The sequence below is a fragment of the Bos indicus x Bos taurus genome, chromosome 5, assembly GCF_003369695.1.
Source record: "Bos indicus x Bos taurus breed Angus x Brahman F1 hybrid chromosome 5, Bos_hybrid_MaternalHap_v2.0, whole genome shotgun sequence".
Classification (NCBI taxonomy): Eukaryota; Metazoa; Chordata; class Mammalia; order Artiodactyla; family Bovidae; genus Bos; species Bos indicus x Bos taurus.
This window is the reverse complement of record NC_040080.1, coordinates 20,589,930-20,605,283: the sequence shown is the minus strand read 5'-3', so window position 1 is coordinate 20,605,283 and position 15,354 is coordinate 20,589,930. Positions and strand designations below refer to the sequence as shown.

Below are 15,354 nucleotides of genomic sequence, written 5' to 3'. Positions count from 1 at the left end.
TCCCCTGGAGGAGGGCATGGCAACCCACTCTAGTATTCTTTCCTGGAAAATCCCCATAGACAAAAGAACCTGGTGGGCTACAGTCCATGGGGTTGCAAAGAGTGGGACAAACTGAGTGACTTAAGCACAGTAATCCTTCTGTAGACCTTTAATGTCTTAAAAATGTATTTAAAAAATTTTTTAAAGAGTATTTCTTTTCCTGTTTTGACTTTTTTTTGTCTACATTATATCTGGAAGCAGAAATGTGTGTTTTGAGTGTCTGTTTTATATTACCATATCCTCCTTCATTTCACTGAGGCTTCCCTGGTGTCTCAGACAGTAAAGCATCTGTCTACAATTCAGGAGACCTGGGTTCGATCCCTGGGTCGGGAAGATTCTCTGGAGAAGGAAATGACAACCCACTCCCGTACTCTTGCCTAGAAAATCCCATGGACAGAGGAGCCTGGTGTCCATGGGGTCGCAAAGAGTCGGACACGACTGAGTGACTTCACTTTCACTTTCATCCTCCTTCATTTCATTGAGGCTTTCCTAGAATAACCATTTTAAAATTATTATTAAATTTGTGCCACTATATTTGTATGAACTAGAAATTTTATTTTGCTATATTTTTTAGAGGAATTGTGCTCCTTAGGTATCTAATAATTTTTGTCTGTGGCAGCATGTCATCTGGCGGTTTTAGCAACCTTGTTTGTGATTGTGTATGAATTTGGATTCTCTGTTCTATCTTTTTTAAAAAATCAATTTTTATTGGAGTATAGTTGCTTACAATGTTGGTTTCCTCTGTACAGCAAAGTGATTCAGCTAAACATAAATATATATCCCCTCTTTTTTGGACTTCCTTCCCATTTAGGTTACCACAGAGCATTGAATAGAGTTCCTTGCGCTATACAGTAGGCTCTCAAATCTTGCGTGAGTTTAAAGATTGAAAATACCCTGAAAAAATCAAGACTTTCTCACAGTTTTCAAAGATTTGTGTTTTCTGTTGTTTTTTTTTTTTTGTTTTTTCCTCCTCCAGGATTACATCAAATTGTTTTCCCCTTCCATCTCTGGCATTCAGTACCCTGATCTTCATTCCGCCTGCTGTTTGGTTGTTTCTTTTTTGTCTCTGAAATACTCTTAACTCCCGGATCCCTTTTCTTTTCTTTTAATAAAATTATTAATTTCTCAGCTCTCCATATCAGGAAGTTCTTCACTAAATTCTCAGTCTAGATCAAGTTCTTTGTTATAATCTGATAACTACTTTTTCCCTTTTTCACTATCTTTTCCCCCTTTCTAAGAACTTATTTTATTTATATTATGCATCTACCAATGTGATTATTTTACTAATGTCTGTCTTCTCATTTAGTTTGAAAGCTCTATGAAAGTAGACATAGTTCTTTGATTTGTACAAATGTGGATCTCCAGTCCTTAAAACTCAGTGCCTGACCAGTGACAGGAAAAAAATTCTTATTTTTGAATGAAATAAATACTATTGATTCCACTCCAACTGAGACTACCCATTTTCATTCATTGTATTGATAATTTTTGTGGCTAACAAACTTTTAACATCTCCTGATTCTCTATAACCACTTTTAAACCATTATTTTCTAGCTTATCAAAAATGCAATTTTTCTTTGAGATTCATTTTATGAGACAATTTTATTTTCTTCAGTTCAGTTCAGTCACTCAGTCATGTCCAACTCTTTGAGACCCCATGAACCGCAGCATGCCAAGCCTCCCTGTCCATCACCAACTCCCGGAGTCCACCTAAACCCATGTCCATTGAGTCAGTGATGCCATCCAACCTCTGTTGTCCATCTCATCCATCTCATCCTCTGTTGTCCCTTTCTCCTCCTACCTTCAATTTTTCCCAGCATCAGGGTCTTCTTACTTAACTATTTATTTCTTTGATAGATGACCATAATAAGGCAAAAAATTATGTTTTATATAAAATTAAACAAAAGCATGAGGCTAAAGTGATAAAATTTATTTTGAAAGTTCTGGAAGACCTGAATAAAACTTGATTTATTTCGTACCTCTGTCCCAGAAATCGGAGAAGGCAATGGCACCCACTCCAGTACTCTTGCCTGGAAAATCCCATGGATGGAGGAGCCTGGTAGGCTGCAGTCCATGGGGTCGCTAAGAGTCAGACATGACTGAGCGACTTCACTTTCACTTTTCACTTTCATGCATTGGAGAAGGAAATGGCAACCCACTCCAGTGTTCTTGCCTGGAGAATCCCAGGGATGGTGGAGCTTGATGGGCTGCCATCTATGGGGTCACACAGAGTCAGACACAACTGAAGCAACTTAGCAGCAGCAGTCACAGAAATAGAGGAATTTCCTTCTTACTTCTATCTCAATAATGTTCCCTCATATTCTTTATTTTCTCTATACTATCCAATGTTGAGCTTTCCCTGTGGCTCAGTGGTAAAGAATGTGCTTGGAATGCAGGAGACGTGAGTCTGATTTGTGGGTCAGGAAGATCTCTGGAGAAGGAAATGGCAGCCCATTCCAGTATTCTTGCCTGGAAATTCCCATGGACAGAGGAGCCTGGCAGGCCACAGTCCATGGGGTCACAAAAGAGTCAAACACAACTTAGCAATTAAACAACAATTATCCAATGTCACTAAAATACTGTTTATTGTATCAATCCTGCTACAAATTATGGATTAAAGTTAAAGAATAACATAGACTTCAATGTTTAATGACATCTATTTTTAGCTAAACACGTTTTTACATAGTTTCATAGTGAGTTTTCATCTCACTGGAAAATCTCAGGCATTTTATCTAATCTAATGTATTGTCTTCTTACAGATACAATAACCACTACTATGGCAATCTTCAGCAATTATTCGGCCGTATTTTATGTGTGCACATTTATTATTAGCATTCTCATGTCCTGGAAGTTGAAGCCTAGAAAAAAAAAATACTTTCCATTAAGTTCTGAAATTGTTTTATGTATCAATTGTACTTTTTAAATGCATAATATTATAAAATTGTACTTTTTAAATGCATAATATTATAAAAAAGTAGAAACATCATTTTCCCAGTTCTCTAATAATAAAATAATGAATATTTTGTCATCTGAAATTTAATATTAATTCTAGAATTGGGATATAAATAATGCCTTCAATTCTGACTTGCATCTCTTGACCTCAGATGATTTCAAAGTATCCTCCATCTTCACAGGGGTCTACTATATTTTGTTTATACATTAGTGTTTTGATAAACATTTTATTATATATACAGTAAAAAAAAAATTGTCATGAATTGTTAATGACAAGTCATTCTGTCCTGGGAAATTTTACCCCAGAGTAAACATCAGATTCCTCTTTACTAATAAGTCTAGAAAATAGTTTTAACAGATTAAATATTTGGATATGTCAATGAGAATCAGAGCAATTTATAAACATTTAAAGACATATATCATATAATTCCTGAGAAGGGGCATGCATTTACTAAAAGTACAGCAATTAGAAATGAATACATAATCACTCATAATTTTAAGTAAATCCAAAATTTTAATTTAACACAAATTATGTTAGAAAATCATGTCTGTTAAGAATGGATATATTGGAAGAAATCTTGCATATTTTAGTCATAATATTTTATGGTAGAAATACTATTTTAATTTAGATTTTATGTTATTTACTTTTATATTATTATTATTAATTTTAGGCAAGCTACATGGCACACAGGTTAGTTCCCCAACCAGGGATCAAACCCATATGCCCTGCAGTGGAAGCACAGTCTTAACCACTGGACCACCAGGGAAGTTCTGAAATCACATTTTTAAATTAGATTCATCTAAAAAAAAATTTATTTGACATTAATTTACTGTTAAGACCTGGGGTAGGAGAGGAAAGAGGAGGAGGGAGAAGAGATAACTTTATTTTCTTGAAGAACCATACATTTTTCACATGCTTAATTTATCAATTATGGTATTTTCACAACTACGCTATGAAGTGGGTTCTATTATTCATCACATCTTATAGAAAATGCAATAGAAACCAAAACAGAATGTTTGGATAAAAAACTCTGATCCTAATGGCAGAGCCAAGATGTAAATCCAAGACACTTAAGAGCCTGCGCTATCAATTACTTACTATATTTTAAACTGTGGAGCTTAAAACTGGGGACTGAGTATTGGTAGTTCAGTATTTCCCATGGTTTTGCTAAACTGGTTTTTATACAATTGTGTATGTGCACTGCTGCTGCTGCTGCTGAGTCACTTCAGTCGTGTCCGACTCTGTGCAACCCCATAGACGGCGGCCCACCAGGCTCCCCTGTCCCTGGGATTCTCCAGGCAATAACTCTGGAGTGGGTTGCCATTTCCTTCTCCAATGCATGAAAGTGAAAAGTGAAAGTGAAGTCACTCAGTCGTGTCTGACTCTTCGAGACCCCATGGACTGCAGCCTACCAGCCTCCTCTGCCCATGTGCACTAGTATATATTTTATACCTCCAGTTCCAGATACCCTAATAAAAATCATGGGAATTGAGGCCTATAAATCCTTTTTTGAATGTAGGAAGTAGGTTGAATAAATATTAGTCATTCAGTCATGTCTGACTCTTTGTGGCCCCATGGACTGTAGCCTTCTAGGCTACTCTGGCCATGGGATTCTCCAAGCAAGAATACTGGAGTCATTTGCCATTTCCTTCTCCAGGGGACCTTCCAGACCCAGGAACTGAATCCAGGTCTCCTGCATTGCAGGAAGATTCTTTACCATCTGAGCCACCATCCAAGTCAAAGGTTGAATAGAATTCATGGATAAAATCCAAGCTCCACCCAGAACTTCAAAATGTGTCCTTAATTGGAAATAGCTTCTTTGTAGATGCAATTGAGATTAATGTCATGAGGTCATAGACATAGAGAACAGACTTATGGACATGGGGAGACAGGGAGAAAGGAGAGAGTAGGATGTATGGAGAGAGTAACATGGAAACTTACACTACCATATTTAAAATAGATAGCCAGTGGGAATTTGAAGTATGACTCAGGGAACACAAACTGGGGTTCTGAAAATATATAGAGGTATGGGATGGGGAGGGAGATGGAAGGGAGGTTCAAAAGGGAGGGGACATTTGTGTACCTATGACTGATTCATGTTGATGTTTGGCAGAAACCAACACAATTCTGTAAAGCAAATCCCCTTCAATTAAAAAATAAATACATCTACATTTAGGTCTTTAATCCATTTTGAGTTTATCTTTGTGTATGGTGTTAGGAAGTGTTCTAATTTCATTCTTTTACATGTAACTACTCATGACATTGTATAGGAGACAAGAATCAAGAACATCCCAAGAGAAAGAAATGCAAAAAAGCAAAATGGCTGTCTGAGGAGGCCTTACAAATAGCTGTGAAAAGAAGAGAAGTGAAAAGCAAAGGGCAAAAGGAAAGATATACCTATTTGAATGCAGAGTTCCAAATAATAGCAAGAAGAGATAAGAAACCTTCTTCAGGGATCAATGCAAAGAAATAGAGGAAAACAATAGAATGGGAAAGACTAGAGATCTCTTCCAGAAAATTAGAGATACCAAGGGTACAAGGGTACATCTTTCCTGCAAAGATGGACTCGATAAAGGATAGAAACGGTAGGGACCTAACAGAAGCAGAAGATATTAAGAAGATGTGACAAGAATACACAGAAGAACTGTAAAAAAAGACCTTCAACACCCAGATAATCATGATGGTGAGATCACTCATCTAAAGCCAGACATCCTGGAATGTGAAGTCAAATGGGCCTTAGAAAGCATCACTATGAACAAAGCTAGGGGAGGTGATGGAATTCCAGCTGAGCTATTTCAAATCCTGAAAGATGATGCTGTGAAAGTGCTACACTCAATATGCCAGCAAATTTGGAAAACTCAGCAGTGGCCACAGGACTGGAAAAGGTCAGTTTTTATTCCAACCCCAAAGAAAGGCAATGCCAAAGAATGCTCAAACTACCACACAATTGCAATCATCTCACACACTAGTAAAGTAATGCTCAAAATTCTCCAAGCCAGGCTTCAGCAATACGTGAACCGTGAACTTCCAGATGTTCAAGCTGGTTTTAGAAAAGGCAGAGGAACCAGAGATCAAATTTCCAACATCCACTGGATCATCGAAAAAGCAAGAGAGTTCCAGAAAAGCATCTATTTCTGCTTTATTGACTATGCCAAAGCCTTTGACTGTGTTGATCACAATAAACTGTGGAAAATTCTTCAAAAGATGGGAATACGAGACCACCTGACCTGCCTCCTGAGAAAGCTGTATGCAGGTCAGGAAACAACTATTAGTACTGGACATGGAAAAACAGACTGGTTCCAAAGAGGAAAAGTAGTACCTCAAGGCTGTATATTGTCACCCTACTTATTTAACTTATATGCAGAGTACATCATGAGAAATGCTGAGCTTGAGAAAGCACAGCTGGAATCAAGATTGCCAGGAGAAATATCAATAATATCAGATATGCAGATGATACCATCCTTATGGCAGAAAATGAGGAACTAAAGAGTCTCTTGATGAAAGTGAAAGCGGAGAGTTAAAAAGTTGGCTTCAAGCTCAACATTCAGAAAACTAAGATCATGGCATCCTGTCCCATCACTTCATGGCAAATAGATGGGGAAATAGTGGAAACGGTGGCTGACTTTATATTTCTGGGCTCCAAAATCACTGCAGATGGTGATTGCAGCCATGAAACTAAAAGACGCTTACTCTTTGGAAGGAAAGTTATGACCAACTTAGACAGCATATTAAAAAGCAGAGACATTACTTTGCCAACATAGGTCCATCTAATCAATGCTATGGTTTTTCCAGTGGTCATGTATGGATGTGAGAGTTGGACTATAAAGAAAGCTGAGCGCAGAATTGATGCTTTTGAACTGTGGTGTTGGAGAAAACTCTTGAGAGTCCCTTGGACTGCAAGGAGATCCAACCAGTCCATTCTAAAGGAGATCAGTCCTGGGTGTTCATTGGAAGGACTGATGTTGAAGCTGAAAGTCCGATACTTTGGCTACCTGATGTGAAGAGCTGACTCATTGGAAAAGACCCTGATGCTGGGAAAGATTGAGAGCAGGAAGAGAAGGGGACGACAGAGGATGAGATGGTTGGATGGCATCACTGACTCGATGGACATGGGTTTGGGTGGACTCCAGGAGTTGGTGATGGACAGGGAGGCCGGCGTGCTGTGGTTCATGGGGTTGCAAAAAGTCAGACACAACTGAGTGATTGATGCCATGATCTTAGTTTTCTGAATGTTGAGCTTTAAGCCAACTTTTTTACTCTCCTCTTTCACTTTCATCCAGAGGCTTTTTAGTTCCTCTTCACTTTCGGTGGTGTCATCTGCATATCTGGAGTTACTGTGTATGGTGTTCAGAAGTGTTATAATTTCATTCTTTTACATGTAGGTATCCAGTTTTCCTAGCATCACTTATTGAAAAGGCCATCTTTGCCCTATTGTATATTCTTGCCTCCTTTGTCAAAAATAAGGTACCCATAGGTGCATGGATTTATTTCTGGGCTTTCTATCTTGTTCCATTGGCCTATGTTCTGTTTTTGTGCCTGTATTATACTGTTTTGATGACTGTAGCTTTGTAGTATAATCTGAAGTCAGGAAGGTTGATTCCTCCAGCTTCATTCTTCTTTCTCAAGACCGCTTTGGCTATTTGGGGTCTTTTGTGTTTCTGTATGAATTGTGAAATTTTTTGTTCTAGTTCTGTGAAAAATACCATTGGTAATTTTATAGAGATCAACAATATTGATTCTTCCTACCCAGGAACATGGAATATATCTCCTGATTTAATTCATCAGTGTCATAATTTTATGTATACAGTTCTTTTGTTTCCTTCAGTTCAGTTCAGTTCAGTTGCTCAGTTGTGTCCGACTCTTTGTCAGACATGAACCACAGCATGCCAGGCCTCCCTGTCCATCCTTGGGTAGGTTTATTCCTAGATATTTAATTCTTTTTGTTGCAATGGTGAATGGGATTGATTCCTTAATTTCTTTTTCTGACTTTTATTGTTAGTATATAGGAATACAAGTGATTTCTGTGTATTGATTTTTTATCCTGTGACTTTTCTAAATTCACTGATTAGCTCTAGTAATTTTCTGATAGTATCTTTAGGGTTTTCTATGTATAGTATCATGTCATCTGCAAACTGAGAGCTTTGCTTCTTCTTTTCTGATCTGGATTCCTTTTATTTCTTTTTCTTCTCTGATTGCTATAGCTAGGACTTCCAAAACTAAGTTGAATAATAGTGGTGAGAGTGGACATCCTTGTCTTATTCCTGATCTTAGGGGGAATGCTTACAGTTTTTCACCATTGAGAGTAATGTTTTATGTGAGCTTATCATATATGGTCTTTACTACATTGAGGTAGCTTCCTTCTACACCTATCTTTTGAAGAGTTTTAATCATAAATGGGTGTTGAATTTTGTCAAAGCCTTTTTCTGCATCTGAGATTATTGGCCACCTCATGCGAAGAGTTAACTCATTGGAAAAGACTCTGATGCTGGGAGGGATTGGGGGCAGGAGGAAAAGGGGACGACAGAGGATGAGATGGCTGTATGGCATCACCAACTCGATGGACATGGGTTTGGGTGGACTCCGGGAGTTGGTGATGGACAAGGAGACCTGGCGTGCTGCGACTCATGGGGTCAACAAAGAGTCGGACACGCCTGAGTGACTGAACTGAACTGATTGAGATTATTACATGGTTTTTATTTTTTAATTTATCAGTATGGTGTATCACATCGATTAATTTGTGTATATTGAAGAATCCTTGCATCCCTGAAAAAAACCCAACTTGCTCACAGTGTGTGATCTTTTTAATGTGTTGTTGGATTCTGTTTGCTAGAATTTTCTTGATGATTTTTGCATCTTAAAAATGGATTAAAGGACTAAATGTAAGACCCAAAACTATAAAACTGTTAGAGGAAAACATAGGCAGAACACTTGATGACATAAATCAAAGCAAAATCCTCTATGATTCACCTTCTAGAATAATGGAAACAAAAATAAAAGTAAACAAGTGGAACCTGATTAAACTTAAAAGATTTGCACAGCAAAAGGAAATTATACACAAGGTGAAAAGATAACCCTCAAAATTGGAGAAAATAATAGCAAATAGAACAATTGACAAATGATTAATTTCCAAAGTATACAAGCAATGCCTATAACTCAATACCAGAAAAACAAACAACCCAATCAAAGAGTGGGGAAAAGACCTAAATAGACATTTCTCCTAGAAGACATAGAGATGGCTAACAAACACATGAAAAGATGCTCAACATCACTTATTATTAGAGAAATGTAAATCAAAACTACAATGAGATTCCACCTCACACTGGTCAGAATGGCCATCATCAAAAAGTCTACAAACAATAAATGTTGGAGAGGGTGTGAAGAAAAGGAAAACTCTTTGCCCTGTTGGTGGGAATGTAAATTCATACAGCCATTATGGAAGGTGGTATGGAGAATGCTTTAAAAACTAGATATAAAACCACTATATGACCCTGCCTTCCCACTCCTAGGCATATACCCTGAGGAAACCAAAATTGAAAAAGACACATGTACCCCGATGTCCACTGCAGCACTATTTACAATAGCTAGAATAAGGAAGCAACTTAGACGTCCATCAACAGATGAATGGATAAAGAAGTAGTGGTACATATACACAATGGTATATTACTCAGCCATAAAGAATTACATTTGAGTCCATTCTGATGAGGTGGACAAACCTAGAGCCTATTATACAGAGTGTAGTAAGCCAGAAAGAGAAAGATAAATATTTTATACTAACACATATATACAGAATCTGGAAAGATAGTACTGAAGAATTTATTTGCAGGGCAGCAATGGAGAAACAGACATAAAGAACAGACTTATGGACATGGGGAGAGTGGAGGAGAGGGTGATATGTATGGAAAGAGTAGCATGGAAACTTACATTACCGTATGGAAAACAGATAGCCCATGGGAATTTGCTGTATGTCTCAGGGAACTCAAACAGGGTCTCTGTATCAACCTAGAGCGGTGGGATGGGCAGGGTGATGGGAGGGAGCTTCAAGAGGTAGAGGATACACGTATACTTATGGCTGATTCATGTTGAGGTTTGACAGAAAACAGAAAAATTCTGTAAAGCAATTATCCTTCAATTAAAAATAAACAAAATTTAAAAAATTTTAATAAATAAATTGAAAATTGAAAAAAAAAAGACTACTGTCATGATGAAACCATATTGGATTATACCCTAAATCCAATAAGAATATCCTTATGGGAGAGCAACATACACAGAGAGATGCAGAGAAGGTGCAAAGGAAGTTGGAGGTATAGACAGCTGTCTCTTTGTACCCAGGATGTGGGGAGTGGGGAGATTCTTCTAGGATCCCCAAGATAACATAGTCCACAGATGCTCAAATCCCAGGCAGTCCTCTGTGTCTACATGGTTGGTTGAACTTGAGAATTCAGAACCCGCAGATACAGAGGACTGACTTGTCTTTAAATGATGCCAAGGATTGTAAAAATATACAAATATTTTGTATTTTCTTTAAATGATGCCAAGGATTGTAAAAATATACAAATATTTTGTATTTTCATGGAAGTTTACTATATTTCCTTTATACAGTAACATTTTTATAAACAAGTTCCACAGTATTTACAGAACAAAAATTGTTTTTCATCATCAACAACAGTTAGCGTTCTCTCTGGAAAAGTTTAGCAAGCTCCTTCAGACAAAGGATCTTTCCAGTAAAGAACCAACTCTACCAAGATCTTGATTTCAAACCTCTGTATAGAACAGTCTTATGCACTCTGTGGGAGAGGGAGAGGGTGGGAAGATTTGGAAGAATGGCATTGAAACATGTAAAATATCATGTATGAAACGAGATGCCAGTCCAGGTTCGATGCACGATACTGGATGCTTGGGGCTAGAGCACTGGGACGACCCAGAGGGATGGTATGGGGAGGGAGGAGGGAGGAGGGTTCAGGATGGGGAACACATGTATACCTGTGGTGGATTCATTTTGATATTTGGCAAAACTAATACAATTATGTAAAATTTAAAAATAAAATAAAATTAAAAAAAAAAAAAACCTCTGTTCCCTCTGCTTGAGAGAATACAGTTCTGTTGTGTTAAGCACCCAGTTTGTAGTGATTTTTTTATGACAGCAAACTATACAAAGTACACTAGGTGAGTCCTGGAGAATTAGAGAGCACATTTTAAGAAAATTTCAATACATGCACATGTCTTACAGTCAGACAAACTACACTGAAATTAAAATGACAAATCTGAAGCTTACTCACTTTGTAATCTTATGCAAGTTTATTTATTCAATTACCTTTTACTAAAATGCAAAATAATTATACTTCATAAGCAATTTCAATGAGCTTTGAAAGGAACATATTTAACTTAATATAGTATTTGGTATGTTACTAAGTATTTTATTCCTTGCTTTCCATCTTTCCTATCTTTTACTTATTGATTTCTTACAGGTGCATCTATTATAAATGCTATCCAGATCCACATTAAATATTTCTATATGGAAGAAAATAATATTGTTCTGTACTGAAATTTTAAAACAGCAAGAGACTTACTTGTTCAGGATAAGTTTTGTATCATCTAGCCAAACCCAGTTCAGTTGTTTATTGCTGTAGTATAAACTAATTGAAAACTTTTCTTTTTGCAAACCGCATTGCATTTTTGACAATTTTATTATAAAATTCTGCAGAGAGGAAGAGGAAAGTAAATCAAAAAGTGGAATTTTTCTTGCAAAAGAGGAATATAATAGTTTAAATATGCATATTTTACTTCTCTTTGGATTCTCTGTTCTTTATATTGAAAGAATCTGGAGGGATTAACCCTAAATTCTTCAGCCATAGGCTGGATGCTCAGAGCTAATAACTCATTTATTCACTGAGTAAATTTTTTGGTACATATATCATTCTAGTCATTTTCTTAAGTTATGGGTTTTAAAAGTAAGCATGAAATTTTAAAACTGCAGTTGCTCAAATTAGGCACTGAAAAAATGAATAGTATTCATTGACTTACGTAATAAGTAGTATTGACACATGGTACAAGAACAGAAATACAGGATTGAAGGAGAGAAATAATTAACAGGGAATTTTAACAGATTTTAGTGAACTAAGGACGTTTTCCAAGTGGATCGTCTAGTAAGCTAAAATCTTAAAACAAGATGTATTAACTGAGAGATGATGTTTGGGATAGGAGGTAGAGGAAATAAAATTTGTCACAGGTAAACAGAACAAGGACATAAAAGAGCATAAGCGGACCGTGATCAATGTAAATAACTTCAACACAGTTGGAGACCATGGCACACTTTCCTTAGAACAGTGTGATGGAGAGTCCCTAACAACAGAAGAAGACAGAGAAATAGGCAGAAATCAGACTACAAGTGATCTTATCTACATTTTACTTAGACTTTACCCCAAGTGCTAGAGGAAAACCACTCAGGTTTTATTGAAGTACACATTCAAAATTACAAATTGCAGAGATTTTGGTGACTACACTATGGAAAGTAATTCAGAAGAATACAAAACCCGAGTGATTGCTGTCATCCTAAAATCTTCTGATACCAAAATTTATAAAACAAAATCTCGTCCTTACCATCTCTTCTTCAGTATTCAACTTAAGAAATTCAGAATGTAAATTGGTGCAATAATGGTGACATTCCTTCCAAGGAACACTGTTTCTGGAAAAATAGTAGCAGTTTTCTCCATACTGATGCCAGTTGTTTGAACAAGTAGGGTATTTCCAAACTATTAAAAATTTAAAATATAACTGAATGATTTCCATCAGTGCAAATTACATCTGTAAGTTGACATAGCAAATCTACTATCTACAAACAAAAACACTTTTTTATTTTTACATTATAGGCTGTGTGCACTTAAATTTAGTGTTAAATTTTTCTTGTTAATAACTCAATTCATTGAAAACATTTAGATTCATAAGCTGTATACTACGAAATAATTTTTAATGACAAAATTAGAAATGTGTCAGGAAAACTATTCAGTGTATATGACTGTTAAAATTATCAACATAATATTCTTTCTTTGTTTTCACATGAAAATAAAATATGTATATAATTATCTTTAAAAAGCTGTAAGTTTCAAAAATAAGACAATAAGAAATACATAAATGAAATCATATAGATAAGCCCCAAAATTATGATGCCTTGTGGAAATATTTTATTTAACTTCAGGTTGTCATTTAATAGTGCCATCATCATTACACATATCCAGTTACATGCATTAAACAAAACAGTTAATTGTCTCTTATCTCCTGCAAATAAAATTATGACTCAGGGACTCATCCAAAATTACCTGTTTTATTTGCTTCCGTGTTGGAGGAGCTATTTCTTGGACATCCTTCTGGGTGAAATGGCTTTTTATTCACTGAAGAGAACTCAGAAAGGTCAGTTTTAAACTCAAAAAGAAAAATATGACACATTTCTATAGGTAAAACATTGTGCTGAATTCAGAGCTACAAAAATGATGAATGAAGCATCATTTACTTCAAAGAACTTAAATGTAATAAAGTCATAATCATGAAAATCAAATTATAGTACATATACAAGTTTACACAGCCATAAATCAAAGAAGAAAGAAATATTGTTCTGATAACAGTATAAGAAAGCTTTTTCTTTTTTTTATTTTATTATTATTATTATTATTTTTTACTTTACAATATTGTATTGGTTTTGCCATACATCAACATGCATCCACCATGTGTACACGTGTTCCCCATCCTGAACCCCCCTCCCACCTCTCTCCCCATACCATCCCTCTGGGTCATCCCAGTGCACCATCCCCAAGCTTCCTGTATCCAGCATCAAACCTGGACTGGCAATTCATTTCTTATATGATATTATATATGTTTTAATGCCATTCTCCCAAATCATCCCCTCCCTCCCTCTCCTACAGAGTCCATCACAGAGAAAAAAATTTTTAAGTTATTTCTGGTAAAGGAAACATGAGAACAAACAGTAAGGCAGTATGTAATATTCTTGATATGCTTTAAAATGGACAACATTTTTATATGTCTCTAAGAAATTAAGTTTTGTGCAGAGAATATTTACTTCTTTAAAAAATAGAACTGATCAAAATGATGTATTATCTTCAATACATTTCACTATGTGAATAACGGAAAAGTAAACTTCTATTTCATATTTTGACTTACACTCAATGACCAAGTATCCAACAGACAGAAGAAGCCCCAGGCAAATGATCCACAGAAACACAGCAACATATTTCCATGAAGAAAATGGAGTAGGGTGATCTATATATAGAGAGATGAATACATCTTGTAACATCAACTCTAAATGTTTATTCAGAGTTCTGCTTCTGTTTAAGGTGCAGTAAACTCTATAGCATTGTAGCTCACATCCTAAAAATAGAGAAAAGGAAGGCAATCTACAAAATCATAACATATTGAGGGAATGAGGCAGTTGAATTGATAAAGTGATCAGGTGATCTGAATTCTAAAGAGATAAAGCCCCGACTCTATGGAAAGACAGCACGCAAACTCTACTTCACCTTTGGCAAAGCATAGGAAGAAAAGTGGAAGCCATATTAAAGTATTTCAACAAATCTTCAAGGCTAAAAGCAGACTTCAAGGCAGAGGCATCAGAGATCAAACTGACAATATCTGTTGTATCATAGAAAAAGCAAAGTTGTTCCAGAAAAACATCTACTTCTGCTTCATTGACTACACTAAAGCCTTTGACTGTATGAATCAAAACGAACTGTAGAAAATTCTTAAAGAGATAGGAATACCAGATCACCTTCCCAACCTCCTGAGAAACCTGTAAAGCTATGACAAACCTAGACAGTGTATTAAAAAGCAGAGGCATTACTTTGCCGACAAAGGTCCATCTAGTCAAAGCTATGGTTTTTCCAGTAGTCATGTATAGATACGTGAGTTGGACCACAAAGAAAGCTGAAGGACAAAGAATTGATGCTTTCAAATTGTGGTGATGGAGAAGACTTTTGAGAGTCCCTTGGACAGCAAGGCAATCAAACCAATCAATTCTAAAGGAAATCAACACTGAATATTCACTGGAAGGACTGATGATCAAAGCTGAAGTTTCAATTCTTTGGCCACCTGATGCAAAGAGCAGATGCATTGGAAAAGACCCTGATGCTGGGAAAGACTAAAGGCAGGAGGAGAAGGGTACGACAGAGAATGAGATGGTTGGATGGCATCACCAACTCAATAGACATGAGTCTGAGCAAGCTCCAAAAGGTAGTGAAGCACAGGGAAGCCAGGAGAGCTGAAGCCCATGGGGTCATGAAGGATCAGACACAATTTAGTGACTAAAAAACAACAACAAGCCCACCCTGTACCCCGCATTGACAGTAGGCAAAAGCCATCTG

At 36.5% G+C, this 15,354-nt stretch overlaps 1 protein-coding gene across 2 annotated transcripts in view; it reads right to left on the bottom strand.

The window, feature by feature from the left end:
• Window positions 1-2,599: 2,599 nt before the first annotated feature.
• Window positions 2,600-15,354, bottom strand: part of LOC113892461 (natural killer cells antigen CD94-like) — a 27,549-nt gene continuing 14,794 nt past the window's right edge. For both annotated transcript variants that reach the window (XM_027541314.1, XM_027541315.1), the window contains exons 3-7: window positions 14,159-14,257; window positions 13,303-13,374; window positions 12,587-12,738; window positions 11,557-11,684; window positions 2,600-2,894 (exon numbers count right to left, since the gene is read on the bottom strand). In XM_027541314.1, coding sequence (XP_027397115.1) covers window positions 2,774-2,894; window positions 11,557-11,684; window positions 12,587-12,738; window positions 13,303-13,374; window positions 14,159-14,257 — 572 coding nt within the window. In that variant the 3' untranslated portion in view covers window positions 2,600-2,773. The remainder of the gene's footprint in view (window positions 2,895-11,556; window positions 11,685-12,586; window positions 12,739-13,302; window positions 13,375-14,158; window positions 14,258-15,354) is intronic.